This window comes from Neofelis nebulosa, chromosome 8 (assembly GCF_028018385.1).
Source record: "Neofelis nebulosa isolate mNeoNeb1 chromosome 8, mNeoNeb1.pri, whole genome shotgun sequence".
NCBI lineage: Eukaryota > Metazoa > Chordata > Mammalia > Carnivora > Felidae > Neofelis > Neofelis nebulosa.
The window spans coordinates 38,530,840-38,544,413 of NC_080789.1; the positions used below are offsets into that span (position 1 = coordinate 38,530,840).

General features: G+C 34.7%; 1 protein-coding gene and 1 non-coding gene across 2 annotated transcripts in view; both read right to left on the reverse strand.

Moving 5' to 3' along the window:
• Positions 1-13,574, reverse strand: part of PTPRQ (protein tyrosine phosphatase receptor type Q) — a 203,310-nt gene that overhangs the window by 73,925 nt on the left and 115,811 nt on the right. Inside the window, exon 28 of the mRNA XM_058682209.1 lies at positions 3,421-3,542. Coding sequence (XP_058538192.1) covers positions 3,421-3,542 — 122 coding nt within the window. The remainder of the gene's footprint in view (positions 1-3,420; positions 3,543-13,574) is intronic.
• LOC131484165 (U6 spliceosomal RNA) lies at positions 2,922-3,024 on the reverse strand. Its single transcript, XR_009248074.1, has one exon. It is a non-coding gene; the product is annotated as a U6 spliceosomal RNA (small nuclear RNA).

The window sequence follows — 13,574 nt, forward strand, 5'->3', positions numbered from 1 at the left end:
ACTTGAGACTGAAACCTCAGACCTTTTTGATTCATTGTTCTCTTTCTATCAATTCCAAGCTCATATTATATTTGATCATCAATTATTATTATGAAATGTGTCCCATCATTTTTGCAGTGTGGCAGTTTTATAAGCAATGTCAGTTATTATTTGGTTCTATTTTCTTTCTTCTTCCTGCCCCATTTGCACCCTTCCCTACCTGCTACACCTCTATTCATTCCACAATCAATTTAACCTGCTCCCGAAGTCTCTTCTGTGTTGTATGACCCTCATAATAAGAACTTTAATTACTTTGCTAGTGTATATTTAGAAAAAAATTACATACTTTATACTCTGTAATTGGAGTGTAACTAGCTGTTAATACTCTGGTGTCTCACACCCTAGTGTGAGCTACTTGAGAGCGGAACTTTATGTTTTGCATCCTTATTTTGATGAAAACAAAACAAAACAAAACAAAAAATGTTTGTTATTTTGAAAAAATAAAGGGAGCAATGAACAAAGGACTATAAAATGCATTAATTTCCAGTAGTATCACCCAAGGTGATATCTGTACCATAAATCTTTAAAATTGTCAATTTTTGCTTAATTTAAGTCTCCTAGGAAAAGGGTCTTATGTCTCTGTGGCTAGTACTTGGCAAAGGTCAGGCTATAGCATAAGTCCTAAATTCAATGATATGTGTTCTTCCCTGGTGTAGAAGCCAATGATTTTTGAAGATAGATAATTATATACCCATGAAATGAGCTGCAGATAAGCTCGAAAAACAGTGACCACATGAAACTTGTTCACTTACACATAATCCAGCACTGAGCACAATGCTGGAATGTTGGATGTATTTAAAAGTATGTGTTGAATGAAAGAAAGAAAGAAGAAACTAAATGCTTAGTTCCAAGAATCCCAGGGAAACTATGAAGTGCCAGGATCTGTTTGAATACTTGCTCTTTTTGACTCAAAAGGTTTAGATGAGCATATATTTCAAGCTGGCAAATTTTATTTGCTACTTGATGGTTTTTCCTTTCTCCTGTCACACCATTATCTGCTGGTTTTAGCCAGGTCTTAACTATTGGAGAATTTATAATTTCTGTGCCTCAATTCCCCTTTATGCAAAATGAAGATAACATATTTACATCAAAATGTTAGCAAAGGAAAGGTAATGCTGTGTAACTGATATAAAAATAAGCAGTTATAACGTTATACATTCTTCTCTCTTTCTCTTGCTCATTTTTCATCTCAATAAGAATGCTAACAGAATGAAGTTATGAATCACTTTTTAAAAAAATGTTTTATTTTCCCTTCCTTTAAGCACAATCAAAAGAGAATTGTTTTCACGAAAAATAGGTATCTTTTATTTGACTGAACACTGTGTTATCATTTTATAATTTGCTTTTAATACATAGTCCCAGAGCATTTGTCGTACATGCTGATTACTTTTGGCTAATTATGAACTAAAAGTCTTCACAAATAATGTTCTACAAAGGAAATCCCTTAAATTTTCTTTTAATCATGACAGGTCTTTTGAGATAGAAGCACTTCCATTTTAGAAATAATATAAAGACATAAGAAAAGTATAAAAGTTAAACAAAAGATAGGTAGAGATAGGCAAGAAAGGGGTAGAATTGCCCATAAGTTACCCGACTTAATGCATTAGATGTCACCAGAAGAGAGGTCATCAGGTCCAGTGAAACCCAAGCAGGATGCTAACACAGTTTTTCCAATCCTCATCCTAGCTAAAACTCTGCATTATTTACATTGTTGATCATCCTATTTTAAGAGAAAGGCTTGACTCTCATTCTTGGGTTTCCTTCTGTCTCGATGGCTACTCTAGTCTGGTGACTTCAGTGCCCTCTTATTTAAACGTTTGTATTCCCCAGATTCGATCTTCAGGTTAGCTGTTACAGAAGAGGTTCTTACTACATGTTCCATATTTAATCTCATCTCTTCCTATCATTTCAACTATCATACCAACACCTCCCAAATCTCCAAATTCAGGTTTCCTCTCCTGAGCTCCAGATTGATATATAATACTGCTAATACTGTCTTCATCTGAAGGTCTCCCAGGCATCTCAAACTTAGGGCATATAATACTGAATTCATTCCTTTCCTCTAAAAATTTCTTTCTCTTCACAGTTTTCCAAATAATATATCTTAAAATCATCTTCAATTATTCTTTTCACTCACCATCCACTGATTTTTTTTGCCAGATCCTGTAGATTTAAATTATTTTTCATTCTGTTGCCTCACTACATTTCCTTTGTCCTTATCTTTTCTTACCCAGTTATTCTAATAGCTTCTTGTCCCCTTGCCTAATTTTGTACTAAGATTGCTCTATCCTCTGCAGTGCAACCATGCTGATCCTATAAAACAGAAATCTATATCCCAACACTGCTTTAATTCCTCAATTGACACTCCACTGGCCTTATCATAAAACCCAAACTCTGTTACATGTTATACAGTCTGCCTCCTGATCTAGCTTCTTTTCTCAGCCCTTTTCTTGAATGCTTTCACCAGGGATTCCTGAACCACTTGCTTTTTCTTGAGTCTTACTTTTCACACTTTTATTACCATTCCTTTTCATGGTCTGCTTCAAGTATTTTTCAAAATTAAGCTCTGATGTTACCTTATTTGGGAGCTATTTCTCTTAATGTCTTCTCTCTTTTTGTATTGTGAGGTGTTTTACACTATATTTAAAAAAATTTTTTTTAATCTTTATTATTTATTTTTGAGAGAGAGAGAGAGAGACAGAGAGTATGAGCAGAGAAGAGGCAGAGAGAGAGGGAGACACAGAATCCGAAGTAGGCTCCAGGCTCTGAGCTGGTAGCACAGAGCCCGATGTGGGGCTCGAACCCACGAACCATGAGATCATGACCTGAGCCAAAGTTGGACACTTAACCGACTGACCCACCCAGACGCCCCTGTATTTTTTTTTAATATGGAAAGCTTCATAAATTTGCATGTCACTCTTGCACAAGGGCCCTGCTAATTTTCTGCATCATTACAATTTTAGTACATACGCTGCCGAAGCAAGTATGTTTTCACTGTATTTTAAACCAATGTATTATTAATTTAATGACTGTTTATATACATCATCTATAGCCAGAGGATAAACATAATGCTAATCATTCTAATCGTACTTTATGTACATTTTTGGATCCTTACTATGTGTCTGACAATGTTTAAAGTTCTTTATGCATATTTTCTAATATAGTCCTGACAAAAATCTTTGTACCCTGGGTACTGTTATTAATCTTTATTTTACAGATGTGTATAGTGAAGAACACACAGGGTGTTTGCCTAGGTATGTGCTTCAGTATGCGTTTAGGGTCTAACAGAGCTAGAATTACAATTCAAATAGCCTGATTCCAAAATGTATATTCCTAATCATTCTCTATACCGCCTTTTGCAGAAGGTAAGACATGCCTTACCGATTTGACATCAATCAGATAGAATGTTGGTCCAGTAATGGTAGCAGGTTCACTCCAGCTGATGTTGATGCTAAAAGGTGATGTTGCTACCACATACACATTTTCAGGAGGACCATCTGGAGCTATAGAAATAGAAAATCAATTACCCTGAGACATTTGAGTTAGTATTCGCTACAATACAATAGAAAAGGCCAGGAAAAAAGGATAGTTTTAATGAATTAATTATACATTATTTTGTAGTTCACAGCATGTTAAAGGCATTGGCAAATTGAAAGAAGTAATTTCTTGCAATATAATTACTATACATAAACTTCCACGTGAGAGACAAATGATCATAAATATATGATTTTTTAACTCAAAACAATACTTTGACATGTAAGTCTTACTATTGCAAAATAAATCTTTTCGAATAAAAGTTATTATTTAAAAATAGATTGCTTAAGAATATCGTTTTAGGAAAACCTGTGGAAACATGTTTGACTACAGAAAAGTGAAACTGGCACAAGGGAATTATATTTAAAATTGGGTTGCTTTTATTGTTTTCACTGAGGGAGAAACATAGGAAATAGGTTATACCAATGATATTATCACAAATGTAAACATTTCCTGCATTCATTATGATTCCAAATTCTTTAATTTGTTCTATTTGTATTACTGTTGCTTTTTTTTTTTAATCATGAGTGCAAAACAAGAGATAATATTTTAAGGTACTGACTACCGAAAACTCTTGTGTAAATTTTCAGTTTGCGAAACCGCTAGGAACTAGGAGGGTTAAGAAGGATTTAAGTCGCACTTGATGGGACATGCGTTGAACTAGGCACACTGTTGTGCGTATCTCTGGCCTCCTATGGCCTCTTGTCAGTTCTTAGGACATTAAATGTTGGGAGATAAGTATTTCACAGTATTTCTGATTTTTAAATCCACAGGAGCAAACATTACTGAACAAATATTATTCCACAGATCCTGAGAAGGTATAAAGAAGAAGTTAAAACATACGTTTCCTCGAGTAACTTGTAAGAGCAAAACTGTGTTATCTTGGTCAAACAACAAAATTTCTGGACCTCAGTTTCCTCCTCAGATGCATATTTCACAGCGTTGTAAAAGAACCATGAATTCAAAATGTGTGAAAGTGGCCAGTTAGTTTACTATTTGGCCCATCATTGTCAATTAGTACAATGTATTATAATAAAGGGCAAGGTTAAGATAAAGACTAATTAGAAATACAAAGAATCGACTATGAGAGGGCAAAGGGTGAAGTGGTGAGTATAGATGGAGGAGGGAGTCTAGGTAAAGTTGCACAGAGGAGATGGGAATTGAATAGGCTTTGAAAGATGAGAAGGATTTCAATAATCAGAGGAGCAGGTTTAGGGGCACTTCTTTGCTAAAAGGATCACAGCCAAAGCCACAAAGACATAAACAGCAGGGTCCACAGACAGATAGAATTTTATCACTGTATAATTGCTTTCCTTGGTAATCTTATGTTTATTATTTTATACATTCAAAATTTATCCTAGGAAGGGGCCACACACTTCATCAGACTGCTGAAGGAATCTATGGTACAAAAAAGATTCAGAATCCCTAAATTCAAGGAATACAGATTATTATAGAGAGACTGGTGTTTGTGGAGCAATATAGCAAGGAACAAACCTCAAGTAGTCCTTTGGGAACTAAGACAGGTTATTAAAATAAATGTGAAGCTCATTCTTTAAATAATAGATTGTCATTGAAAGTTTTGGAAAAAGGAATGATTTTTCTAGTGATTTAGGAAGAAAACTCAGGTAGCTATGAAAAAGGTAAGTGCTCTGAAGCACTGAGCCCAGAGAGGCTATTTCCAAAAAGCCAGATGAGATGGGATGAGATCCTAAATTAGGATAGTGGCACTAGGCATAGATAGGAAGAGATGAATCCTGGAGCTATTTAGAAAATTTAATTTAAAAAAATTTGTTTTAACTTGAGGCTGATTATATGTAGATAAAAACAGACATAGAATATGTAGCAAAAGCTAATTCCCATGTTAATCAGGAGAATGCTCATAGAATTCACACCAACAACATATTCAGGAACAGATAATGGTTTTGGTAGGGACAAGACTATGGAAGGAGATAATAATTTTCTATTTGTACTCATTGAGTCAGACATTCACAAGGACTGAAATGCCTCACTGACGGTTTGAAGGATAAGCCTAGAAGACAGGACCAGGATGGAAAAGTTTTGTTTTGTTTTTTTTACATTTCAGATAATTCCTTACAAATCAGGATAGCATAAACATGGCAAGCCTATCTGGTTCACGTGAGTCATATGCTCTGAAGAGAGCCAAAAGGTGTATTTCAGTATCAGATAGTTATTTAAAATGTTAATAGTAGTGGCAATTCTTTAAACTATGAATGTTTTATTAGCACTTAGAATATACTTCCAAGAGAGATATTATGTGTGGAATTTAGGTACCTGACTCAGCCCATAAAAATATATTTTAGTAGTAGCATTAAAATATTTTAAAACAGTATTCAGAAATAACAACAGAGGAATCTAGCAACCATAGCAAACCTGTATAGGGAAGTTTCTGTGGGAAAATGCCAAACATATTCTTCCTACATGTATCTTTTCAGATCCTTGTGCAACATTGACTCTCTGAACAATGACTCAGAGATCTAGTCCATATGGCCCAAGGAGGCATCCAGGAGAGAGAGTGAAAAGGGGATGCTTCAGGATTCCGAGATGTGATGAGCTGTAAGGCGCTAATAATGATAACAGGATTGGGAACGTGATTTCTCTGGTAACTAATGTGGAGAGATCATGGAATCCCAGCACTAACACACCTGTATATTCTGAGATCTTCAGACTTTATTACTTTTAATTTTATGATCCTAGATTTCTGAAAAGTGCCTCAAATTGTAGCATAATTCATTTAGATAATTACACATAACAAATGAGAGCTGAGAGCTCTCCTGCCACCTGCATAATTGTTTTTGGATGCCCTAACAGAATAACATATTTCATCTTTAAGAGTGGCAACCCTCTTTCTTTTCCAAGCTGGATATTCCTTAGGAATGTTATGCCCACCTTAACAAGTAGCAATGTAACAAACAGCATCCCTGAATCTCTTTATTCACAATGTTAAATGAGGAGTGGATAGGCTTCAGGGCAAGGTATACCATTACTGATCACTACTGCACACTTTCCTCATGGAGAAATCCGCTTTAAAAATGTTAGATGATTTGCAGGTTTTAATGACCTATCCTCTGCTTTTGACTCTGTAAAAGGGGATAAGCTAGAAGTACAAATTTATTAAGACAACCACTAATTAATAATTGTTTTTATTATTTAACATTTATTAATCTTCTTGCACAACCTGCCTTCCAGGTCTGTAAGAAGCATTGTGGAAAGGAGCAATTTACTCACAGCCAACAAATTTAAAGTATACCATTTTAAGAACATATTTTAGGTTCCTTTTCTCTTTATTTATTCCCAAATGTTTTGCTGGCTTTTGGATGAAATGTATACATTCATCCAACTAACAAATATCGATTGAGCACCTTCTGCATGCCAGACACTGGGAAGACACAAAGCCTATAAAAGTGATGGAAGTAATTGTGGACCTATCCATGTAGAGCTTCTAGAATGTAATGGCTATTCTTCACTGAAGAACTATTTATTGAACACCTACTACACGGTGGGCATTTTTGAAGTGCCAGTGATAGAGAAGAAAATCAAGGAGATGAAAATTCATAGAGCCTCTATTTTAGTGGAGGGAGACAAATGATATTTAAGTAAATTATATACCATGCTAAGAAATGATATTCACTATGATAAAAAATGAAGCAGGGTAATAAGAATGGGGATGATGATGGGAGTTACTTTTAAATATGGTGGTCAGGGTATGCCTCTCTAAGCAGGTTAACATTAAAACAAAGATTTGAAGGAGGTAAAGAAGCATGAGAATGTTTGAAGGAAGAGTGTCACAGACAAGAGTATAGCTAATGCTAAGTTGCTGAGGCAGGATTTTGCCTGGTGTGTTCTAGGAATAACAAGGACTCCAGTGATCCTGAAGCCAGGTCAGAATGAGAGTATGAGAGGAAATGGGGACAGGTTTGTGTAGGGCCTTTAAGACCAGTGCTAGGGTCTTTGTAAGAACTGCTATCATGGACAAAAAGACAATGCCATCCTATATTTTCATAGTCTAAAGGAGCCCTATAGATTTTGACACTTGGTATCTAACTCATACCAGAAAGATGGGTCAAATTTAATTAGATCAAAAGAGGAAATATTATCTCCAGAATCGAATTCATATACCTCTATAAAGTATACCAATTCAATGGCTGTCACGACTAACCTTTAAACCAAACTCATTCTAGCAGGCAGGCAAGATGGTACATTATTGTTGCCCAGACATCACACACAGTTTACTGAGGATTTTCTGTGACTATGTGGATAGTAGCTTGTCTTTGGAAATGTTTCCAAGGAAATATGTCTACATCTCCTGTTTTCAGTAGTTTGGATCTTTTGGGTCTCGAGTGAGGACAGATCCAAAATCATTTCCCAAGGGAAACCTTGGCTAGTCTTGCAAGCTACAATGTCTGTAGACCAGCTCAGAAAGCAGTACTGAGGCCTTGCTTCAACTCTTGTCTTCCATAGTAAAATGTCAACCCTGCAATCGTTCCTTAAATACGAGTAATCAAACCCTCATCAGGGAGTGCCTGTTACTCCAAGCAGAGCTGAGAGGAAAATGACATTTAAAGAGCATTCATGGCACACACTAACCACTCACACTACTAAATATTTTAAGTTCTATACACTAATCAATAATTGTCAAAAGGCAAGATATTTAGCCCCTCACTGAGCTGTGCTTTAATGACACTTTTTGAACTTTTCCCAAAGATTTTATTTTTTCTCTTTTTAAAGAAATAATCACTCTAAACAGCATTTGTGTTTACAGTAAATTTGATGAAATTGCCTGTTTTTTGTTATACAAGTGTTTCCAGTTTTGAATCCTGTGTGAAAAATTTCTCTTAGAATGTATTATATCAATTTGTATTCATGAAGGATTAGAATATAATGGGATAAGAACTCCTAAATCTGAACTAAAAAAAAGAATAAATAAAAGTAAACACATACATAACTAAACTGACATAGGAACATACTATATGAATATAATATGTAACTAATTACTTATTTCATCTGTATAAAGCAATTAAAGATACTCATTTAATTCATAGGTAATTTAAGAGAAATAAATAGAAAACCAAATTGCTCGTCTGTTAAAAAACAACATCTAATTATTTTAATAGTGTCTCAAATATTATAGTGTACTTCTAAGCATATAATATTTTGAAATTTCTTTTAGGTAATATTCTTTTGGAAACTGTCAAAATTCCAAAAATACATAATAAAACATAACCAGTATTTTTTTTCTCTTTATTTCAGTGTGAAGTAAACTATTATTAGAGTCACATAAGGGAGAATGCAAAATTACAATTATAAATGTCAACCACAAAAACCAAGGAAGTTTAAATCCTAAAGGCATAGAGAGTTGAAAATATGCCACTTTAAAAGCTTAGCAATGTATAAGCATCTTTGGGAGACTTTGTTTGTCTCTCCATAAACTGTCACATTCTGATTTAGGATTGTTTGTGAAATGAATCTAGTCAGTAATGGGCCAAGATATCACTATACCCTTTCTCTTATAAATCACAGCAATTTACTCAGTAGGAATGATCTATCTTTATTCTCTCATTCCCCATAATCCAATCACTTCCTCTCATAAGCACTTTTCCCCTGGTTTTCACAATAATGCATTTTCTGTAACTAACAACCATAATTTCCTGATTATCATGCTTCTATCCTTGCACAGGAATGTGGGTCTTATGTGGGTCAGGGTCATCTTTCCCATCCATCTGTGTCCCCGTGCTAAGTGTGTCAGCTGAAAGGTGAGTCTGGATAGACCATCATTTTGGCTAGTACATATAAGAGTTTTAATGCCCCTAAGTCTATATGCCAGTTTGATTAAGAACCATATATTTTGGTATGTCTAATACTATTCTTTCAGAATAAGCACATTCAAAAACTTGTTAGAACTTCGCCTTTTGCAGATCCCTGAAAATTTAATGATGAAAAATGTTGTAGAAAATACTGTATAGTTTTTAGTGTGCCATGCTATAGTGACTTTCCTAAAAGAATAAATATAAACAAAAGATTTGACAACTCACAAGACAGAAAATATAGAGCTCTCTACACATGTGATTTAAATTGTATATCATTTAAGTTCAGCTAAAAGTTTATTTTAAGGGCCTACCCTTCAGGGTATTTTGGTTTCAGGATTTGGTACAGTGGATCACCAGATTCCTACCTACCATCATCAATAAATGAGAGACTCCATTCTTCCTCAGCATATACAAGTATTAGCCCCTGGGACTGAGTTCGCTTTGACTTAGCACACTTGGAAAAATTAGCTTTAAGTTTTACATGTCTCTCAGGACTAGAGGAAATCTAATTGGATGGTTTAAGTAGATTCCTTACATTTTAAATAATTCAGCTCATCAAGGGACCTAAAGAAATTTAGCAATTAGATTGACTATATTTATGCAGGCCAAGAGCATCTCAGGGCATATCCTACTGGTTACAATACTACACTAATCAGCTGTCCTTTCTTGGTGTTTAATGTTTCTCTAAACTCTGGTGATCTCATTGTCTCCTATGGGACACTATGACTGGTGTATAAAATATCTCCTACCATTCCACAAGACCTTAATTTTGTTTTATAGTGAGATTTCCCAACAGCAAGATAGCATCACAAAGGCAAATATTATCAGCCTAAGAATCTGTCTAATCAGACTGTTTAATGAATACTGAGAATGATTCATGGATGCCCATAGTATTAGACCTCATTGAATGACCATTTTCTGTGATGTGTAATGAGTAATTTTCTGAGTCATTTCAATCTGGCTTAAGTTGAAAAAAAATACCAAATACATAAAACTCTCACTTCTAATACTAGCCAAACCAGTTAAGAATAAAAGTATTCTAATACTAGTACTATTGCTTTTAGGATCAGAAAATACATCTTTTTCTAGAATAGCATTACGTCTACAAAATAACTTTCTACAACAGTTCTCAAAATATGGTCTCATACAAGCAGCATCAATATTATCTGGGAAGTTGTTAGGAAAGTGCATTCTGCGGTCACACCCCAGACTTCACGGAATCAGAAGGCTGGATAGGGATTAAATTACTGCTTTTGTGATAGTTACAGAAGCAGTGGAGGGTTTGGGATCTTGTGGTGATAGATGTGGAAATATGCATGCAGCCAACACACACTCCCCAAAGTGGTCTCCTCCTACCTTCCATTTATTCTGGAAAAACTATGAAGAGGTTTCTCCCTACTGTCACTCCCTCCCATTTCCAATGTGCCTAGAGTAATAACAGGCCATCGTGTTCCATAAGAACGTAAGAAAACATCATCAGTTCTACAGTAACTTGAAGCTCCGTGAAGGAACTGCTTGGAATAATTCAGATGAGGCTATCACCATGATGGAGGGTTGGGGCCAGGATAAATGTTCCTATTTCATCCTTCCCTTCATTGTATGCAGGTATAATCAGGGTAAAATAACTATCAGGTGTATCAGTAAAGAGACAAACTAAAAGTGTAAAGAAAAGTCCCATCCAATGTGTTTGGGAATAGAAATAGTGCATTATACACTAGAAGCTTGTATAATATCTCCAGGTCTGTTTTAGTCCCAGTTGTCAAAGTTAATAATATCACATAGTGATAATCCTTAAAATTTCTTTTCACTGTCTTAGTGATTTTGCTGAAAAAGACATTGCATTTGCTTATGCAAATGAGATTTCAAAATATTTTTATTTACATTCTGGAAAATTTGCTTAAGGTTTGGCAAACTTTTTTTTGACATTAAATATGGAGTTGGAAGCTTTCGTAAACAGCTTAATTTTGTATGCCTACTATTATTTCCTTTAAATTATGATTTCACCTGAATATCTTTTCTTTGTAATCCTACTTAGCACCCCTCTGCTTCTTTTTTATGGTACTTTCATGTCATCAGGAGGCTTTACCCAAGTCCTAGTTAAGATCTAAGAGCACAGACTCTACCCTAGAAATAACTGAAATTCATGAATGAACCAATGTGTATAAAGTTCTTAGAACAGAACCAGCACAGAACAAACACTTGATAAGCTGTTGTCATTATTCTTAACCACCCAGCCAAGGGCTCTCAATTCAGTTACTGGGCCCAACCAAAAAGTGCCCTAAACTACTAGGTATAGCAACTATATGGTCTTTTCAGATTTGGGAGTTTTCCATAGTCAAATCAGAGTTCTCCCAACTTTCTTAGTAAATGTAGAAGAAAATGAAGCTGAATTTTTGTTGACCCAGGGCCTAGTATTGAGGCAGACCTGAACTGAGCTTAATGACTGAAAATCACAAAGAATTAAGCCTAACTTCATACTTCTTTCTGAACGAAGAGAAAAAAGATTCTCAGGAGAGTCCAAATAAATATAATTCAACATGAGATTTGAAGTTTGAGATGAGAAAGTCAGAGAATTCATTTGAATATTTGAAGGATAAAATACAGCTAGCTATACTTAGGGGAAAGATATTTTTTCTCAATTTTTTCTTGTGGTAATGATTTAAAAAATAACTGATGATCTTTATAAAATCCTTCTATTTTTATTGATTTTGCTTAAAAACAAATTCTATGTAGTTATGTAATGGAATTTCAAAATATTTTTATTTAAACTCTGAAAACTTGCTTAATAACCTACCAAAAGCCCTTCTGAGTTAAATATATAGTGGGATGTTCTATTAAATCCTTTAATTTTATATGCTCACTATTATGACCTTTAAATTATGATTTCACTCAAATATCCTTTCTTTGTAATCATACTTAGCAGCCCAAATTTATATGTTATTCTCCTCTGTTTTCTTCACAGACTATCAATCTCTTATGATCCCACCTTACTATACAAATTCATTAACTTTAGTACCTCAGTTAATTGTTTAGATACTGTTACTGCTTCTAAAATAGGAATGCATTATTTTCCTTTATTGTTTGAAATATTTCTCAATTTATTAAATGCATATTTCTTTCCTACATGCAGTTATCATATTCCCTATATTAATAAAAGTTAAAATAAAAACAGTATCAGCAATATAAAATAGACTAGTTTTGTGAAATAAAAGAAGCTGAACACGTTAAACATGGACAGTAACTGGGAGAATTTTAATTTTGGCTATAACCATGCAAGTATTTGAAAGACAAGTTATAGACCAAAAAAAAATTGAAGTAATTAATATGAACTACTTTGCAATGGAGATTTTGGACATTGAAAAACTTGCACATTAAGTCAAATGTCTTCCTTGAGTCCAAATGCCATATTCATTTAGTGTTAGATACTGAGTAGGCATGGAGGGTAGAAACATATATATATAATATAATCACCTAGTCATCTCTGCTTTTAAGGAGCTCAGAGTTCCACAAAAGAGAGAGAGAAACAATTATGAAGCAATATGTTCAATACTTTAGAAACAATTTTTAGATGTGTGAGTGGAAAGAGGAACTCATAGAAGGCTTTGTAAAAGAGATGTTTGGTGTGAAACCTAAAGAAAAGAAGCTGGTCTCCAAAAAGAAGACAGGATAGTAAGAAAGAATAGCAAAGATTCTGGAGCACAAAAGAGATAGAGCAAGGCATGTATGGCAGAGCATACTAAAAAGTATGATTTTTTTACACAACAGTAAAATAGGAAACTATCAAAGATTTTAAGCAGAGGAATAACATGGTCAGATAGGTATATTCCAAAGCTAGATTCAGGTAAAGGGTAGAGAAAATGGGACCAGAAAGACCATTTAGGTAACTTTTGTAATAATCTAGGAAATGATTTTTTTAAGTTTATTTGTTTACTTTGAGAGAGAGACAGAGGGAGAGAGAGAGAGGGAATCCTAAGCAGGTTCTGCACGGTTAGCACAGAGCCTGATGTGGGGCTCAACCTCATGAACTGTGAGATCATGATCCGAGCCAAAACCAAGAGTTAGACGCTTAACTGACTGAGCCACCCAGGCGTCCCTCTACGAAATGAATTTTAAGGGTTTTGATGTAGAGACTCTTAACAGAGAAAATCACATTTAAGAAATACTCAGGAAGTAAAT